This window comes from Gorilla gorilla, chromosome 16 (assembly GCF_029281585.2).
Source record: "Gorilla gorilla gorilla isolate KB3781 chromosome 16, NHGRI_mGorGor1-v2.1_pri, whole genome shotgun sequence".
In the NCBI taxonomy this organism is placed as follows: domain Eukaryota; kingdom Metazoa; phylum Chordata; class Mammalia; order Primates; family Hominidae; genus Gorilla; species Gorilla gorilla.
In genome coordinates, this window is record NC_073240.2 from 100,611,354 (window position 1) to 100,617,353 (window position 6,000).

The 6,000-nt window shown below is 39.5% G+C and overlaps 1 protein-coding gene across 1 annotated transcript in view; it reads left to right on the forward strand.

Moving 5' to 3' along the window:
* The window catches only part of LRRC28 (leucine rich repeat containing 28), a 137,033-nt gene extending 133,099 nt beyond the window's left edge, over window positions 1-3,934 (forward strand). Inside the window, 1 exon segment of the mRNA XM_019011209.3 lies at window positions 643-3,934. Coding sequence (XP_018866754.1) covers window positions 643-715 — 73 coding nt within the window. The 3' untranslated portion in view covers window positions 716-3,934.
* Window positions 3,935-6,000: the final 2,066 nt, after the last annotated feature.

Genomic DNA, 6,000 nt, shown 5'->3' on the forward strand with positions numbered 1-6,000 from the left:
GAAAACAAGGCATCTAATAGCTAGAGCTGTCCAGAGTGGGTCAGAGGCCCCCTGGGGCTCATGACTCACGCACAAAGGTGCCCAAACCTCTGATATGTGGGAAGACCTTTGAACTGTATTATTCAGATTCTGAAATGACCTCTACAAGCAATCTATGTGTATGCGTACATTTGTAGGATAAATTCCTTAAAATTATGTTGTTTAAGCTCTGTGGTATATATGTGTTCTGGCTAAATTGGTGACATTTTCTGTTACATGATTTTTATAATGGACTTCAATTCTGTGATTGCACTGTTGGTTCTAGAAAGCAGAGTTCGAAACGTGACGTGGAAAAGGCATTTGTTTTTTTTTTTTCTTCTTAGTTTCTACTTCAGGGATAATATATCTTCTGAACGCTGCTATTAAAATGGACATTCAAAAAATCGATCAATCAATAAATAAATAAATAAAATGAACATTCACATGTACATACTTCACCTGATTCCAGTGCTCAGTTTGAAAAGGAAATTTAAATTTCTATTATGCAGGTTGTTGACCATGGCTAATCCTCCATTTTAACAAAGAAAAAAGTTTCCAGCAGAAAGAATCAGAGACTTTAATCTTGAACTCACAGCGTTCTTCTCTCCCTTTTTCCCCTTCCAGGAAGACAACTGTTAGTTTTGTGGCTTACTGCTGCTCCACCCAGTGTCTGCAGACTTTTGACCTGCTGAGTTGATAAACAATCAAGAACCTCAGGAGCGCTGCCAGCTTGACACTGGGGAATCCAGCCAGTCCAGCACACTCTTCCATCCTGTCCTGTCCAATGCGGGGGCACTGCAGAACTCTCTGGAAATGTCATGATTGAGCTTCAGAGCTAAAATACCTTCACCCTTCCCCCAAGTTGGAATATATCCTCCCCCAAATTAAGGACCCATTTGTCTTCTGTGTTTTTCCTTTTTATGTGAGTGTGTCTTTTACAGAAACCATTTAGATTGATGGGCCTCCCCAAATCTAATTTAAAGCAAGTTTCAGGTCCTTGGAGAACAGTGACTTGATCATCTAGCCAGATTCCCTTTTGAACACACATACCTTCAGTGATGCTTCCTCTCCTCTCCCTTGCTTTCCCCAGAGAGTTATTTCCCTGAGACCATGTTCTCCACAGTGTCTCCGGTGGAAACTTGTCAGTTTTTGAGGAGTTTCAGCAAACCCCGTGGCCTCAATGGTCTTGAGTAGCAGGGTGGGGCGCCTGAGTTGGCGGCAAAGTGAGGCTCCCATGGAGGCTCAGTGAGGGTCCCAGAGCACACACCCTCTGGAAAGTTCCAGCCTTGTTTATACGTTCTACAATGTAGCAACAGACTTTTGTGAGGGATTTTAAAAACAAAAATGTAGATTGTAATGAAATACGCTTCTTGTTTTTTAAAAGTGTTTGCAGAAAAATGATTTTTGAAGTTTTTAAATTTCCTGATAAGATTTTTTTTATATGAGAAGAATTTGAGGAATATTTGAAGCTTTACAAGATCTGATTTTTTTCTTTCTCAATATAAACAGTTTCCATACAATGAGAAAGGGGGAGAAAACACACATTGAAATAAGACCTCCGTGTTCTTTTTTGATGGGTTTATGATTCAGTTTATACTGACTTTGAAATATTTTTGTCACATGTGAAAGACAGGCTTCAGCTACTTCCACTACTGGTTTTTAACAGGATGATTCAAAGTACAGCCCGTGCACATTTACTTAGTCACCTGGTGCACCACACTGTCTTCACGTTGACCCTCGTTTCTTGTATACTTAGCTTACTGCCCAGATGCAACTGAGAAAATACAGGAAAAGCAGGTCCAAATTCAGCCTTCGGCTTCTGCAAAAGTCCATAAACAGAAAGTCTGTGAGCCTCCACCCTGCCAGAAAGAACTCTTCATGAAGGAGTCACGTATTTGCTCTTCCTTTCAAAGGATGGCATTTTAATGTTGCTTTGCTGCCAGATGTTCATCTGCTTGCTGTGAAGTGATTCTTTTTTTAAAATGTTTTTTAATGATGTAAGTTTTCTAAAAGGCAGGGCTGAATGGAGAACCAAGAATTTGCTTGGTAGAAAAATTATTTTTTTTAAATTTCAGACTTATCAAAAATTTGGTTGAGGGAATTTTTATTAGCTGCCCTGACTTTATAATGCTACGCTTTTAACAGTGCCAAAAATCCTACATAGTTACTGACAAATGTGTGATCTTTTTACAGTCACACCACCTGCTGCCCGGAAAGCACACCATCCACGTAGAATGGAGAAGGCAGAAAGTTACCTTGTGTTCCCACTGTATCTGCACTGTTCTTACTTCCTCTTGTCCCTTTTCATATCTTGGTCTATTCAGCCTTAACATTTCAAAGGCTTATAGTAAAATAGGAACTGAAGATCTGTATCAAAATGTAACACTTTCATCCTTTGGAATAATTGAAGTTTAACATAACCTCTACATGTATATAAGTTAGCTGGTGAAAATGTGGCATGAAACTTCACAATTGTGCTTCAGGCCTAAGTGACTGCTACCTATCATTTAAGTGACAGTAAATGTCTTGCTACATTTTTCTATTTCATCCTCTACAATCATATGTCATGGAATGGAGCTATGAAATGTGCTAACTTGGTATTCAGGATTCTCATTGTGATAAGGTAATACATTAGTTTTACCTTGTTTGAAATTTTACAAAAATGCTTACAATCCAGGCATTCTTTCTCTACCTATTATGAACTACGGTGTGTTAAACAACAGCAGTGGGCTGGGCAGACAACCTTTGGGCAGTCTCAACCTTAATCCTTGGGTACAGCACCTGAACTTAATTGATGAGAAGTGGAACTTAAATGGTTTCCCTGGTGCTGTTCATTATGGAAATTTTATGCTGGATTTATCGATGTCATTCTTAATCTTTTGATACTATAAAAATTTAATCCAGTTACCAACTGGAGAAAATTTGCCTACGTGCTATATATTTGAATTGTGTCCAAAGCTTTGCAGAAAAGCAAATCTGAAGTTATTATATATGTTGTTTTCTTGAGCAACAGTTACACTAGGTGGAAAAGTATTTCACACAATAATAGTAATGCAAAAAAAGTGAGCTACTTGGAAAGTATCATCTCTGTTCAGGTAAGTTTACTTCAGTGAACTCTTGTGTGGTTAGTGATAAATTTTAAAGTCCAGGATAGCCTCATGAGCATAGGCCTTCCTATGATGTAGTGCAAAGGGGGCCCATTTTAGTGGATTACCCTATCAGTGTTCTTCAGTATGTCCAATTGTTACCATACCAAAAACCTTAATTACATAACATTGTGTGGGTGAAATGCTGCATCTTCAGTTAATACATGTTTTGAGCACACTCTTAAAATACATAATAATTAAATGATCCCTATTCAAAAGAACCCTGGCCTGGGTGGAGGATCCACTCTGGCTAACAGATAAGAGTGATGAACTTCTTTGTTACCTAACCCTTCTCTTCTGGAAAAGTGAGGTGTACATTAAACATCTTTTGGTCACCGTGCCTCACTAAGACCTTTCACATTCCAGCTTGTCCGACTAGTGTAATGTACATCTCACTTCTGTTTTACGTTGAGCATTACGAATTAAAATCTTTACAGTCTAGGGGAAAAAAAAGGCTTCAATACCAGTTGGCTTATGAGGCTCTGCATATAATTTTCTCTAAAATATATAACTATTTTGTAGTCTCTGGGGACTTTCAAAGCCAATTTTTAAAATTAGTAGTAGTAAAGTTTTTTCCCTTTCCTGAATGAAAAATCAGAAATTCTAATCTTTGCTATAAAGTACTTAAACACAATACATTGCCTCAGCATAAATAAAAACATTTTTATTAAGATGATTTATGAACATGGATTTCTAACTGGACCAACACTAATGTTGCAACCTGATATAATTAAAATTTGAGATGTAAATTCATTTCACAGACTCATAAACACACTCTCTTTAAGACTCTTCTTTAAATGGATCCTTACATTACCCTGCCTCTTTTATTATGCCTTCATTTTTGTGGTTTTCATTCACTCCTGCTAGCTCCTAATGAGGTTCTCCTACATTTCCCAGAAACTCAGTGAATATCTTGCCTTTTCTTCAAACAAAGGGGGTTTTTATAAAGTTTGTATTTTTGAAACTAGCTCTATGTCTGTCTAAAAATCAAGTCTCGGCAGTGGCTCATGCCTATAATCCCAGCACTTTGGGAGGCCGAGGAGAGCAGATCATCTGAGGTCAGGAGTTTGAGACCAGCCTGGCCAGCATGGTGAAACCCCGTCTCTACTAAAAATACAAAAAATTAGCCAGGCATGGTGGCGCGCACCTGTAGTCCCAGCTACTCGGGAGGCTGAGGCAGGAGAATTGCTTGAACCCGGCAGGCAGAGGTTGCAGTGAGCTGAGATCACGCCATTACACTCCAGCCTGGGCAACAGAGCGAGACTCTGTCTCAAAAAAAAATCATTCAAGTTTCACTGTGCTTACAGTGAGGAGCTACCTCCTTGTGTCATCAGCTAATAGATCTGAAAGTGATGCCAGTGTCTCTAGGAAAGGAATTGATCATAGCCAAGTGACTGACATTCTCGGTCAGGAAAAGAGCTTGCTTCACAGCCTTTGAAGCATGACTGTATGTGTGGTCCCCTTGTACTTTGGAGACAGAAGGTACTGGCAGCGAGTGTGGTGGCTGGGCAGAAGGTGTAGCATTCGGAGATTATTTCTGTATGTAATTAAGAGACTTTCAAGGGTTAGCCAGATTTTTTTCCACTCAAGTGTAGATTATCTTTGCTACCTGTGTTAAAGAATATCAGGTTTTGTTTCTTATTGTGATTTTTGAGTCTAAATGATCCAAGATTTTTAAAATAGATACATAATGAAATCCAGGCCTCTGAAAAATTATGGCAACATTCATTTGGAGTGTGGCTAAAAACTCATACTTTATCCAATTTGGTTGCCTCTCTCAGTTGCTGCAGTTTATAGAATAATTGAGCTTGAACCATGTGAATGCTCAGAATGTCAATGGTGGAGTATTTATTCAAGAGAAATGGCTGAATCTCGATATGAACAACGAGTTTTGTGGTGTTTTAACTTGCCCTATTCCTATCTCCCCCTTCCGTCTCTGTTGTATCCTTGAAAACCAACAGTATTCAATGAAGGTGAAAAGTAGCAGCCTGGAAGCCACTAGAGGGGGCAGAATGGGGTTAGAACTCCTTTAAAGCCTCATTCCCAGAGAATTGTCATTATTTGACCTGTCAGGCAGGTCCCTGGAAGACCTCATTTGCAAGACTGTCTTTATTTTACCGGATTGGAGCTTGCCAGGTGTGAAAAGCCTTTTTCCCAGGGACATTAGTTAAGAAAGACTCAGAGGCAACTGGTTAATTTTGTGGTTGCCTCAAGTGGTGGCTAAGCTTTGGAGCAGACAATAGGCTAACCAAAAACGTAAAAGGAAAAGCTTGGGAATGAGATGTCCATAGGGACCTTGAAAAGCTCTGGTATTCTTGGGAATTCAGATGGTCATGTGTATGTGTAGAGCTTTGCATATGCCAAGGGTTATACTCCTGCTCAGCAAAGACTTAAGAACATCTTGAGCTGTCACCGTAGGTTGACCTTGACACACAAGCAGAAAGTGAGGCCAAAGGCAGCTTCCTTCCTGTCGTCTTCCTGGCTCAGTGTTGAAGGGGTGCTCCAACATGCACCCAGAGCCCTTAGCACAGACTTGGAGACGTAGCACAGTAAGAAAACTCCCTTAGTGGCATTTAGGGAAATTTCTGTCCAATCATTAGCTGACCACTAAGCAACCCTAGCACAGACTTCAGTATCCACGCACTATAAAGAATATAGACTTTACTGAATTAGTTCAGAATAGTCACCAAACAAGCCAAAAACCCAGCAAGTACATCAAACCCTTAGCAAGGAAATAAAAAGGTAGGTATGATTTCCAGAGTTGCCACATTGTTCTTTGAAATGTCCAGTTTTCCACAGAAAAATTATGAGACCCATAAAGAAGAAAGTATGTTCC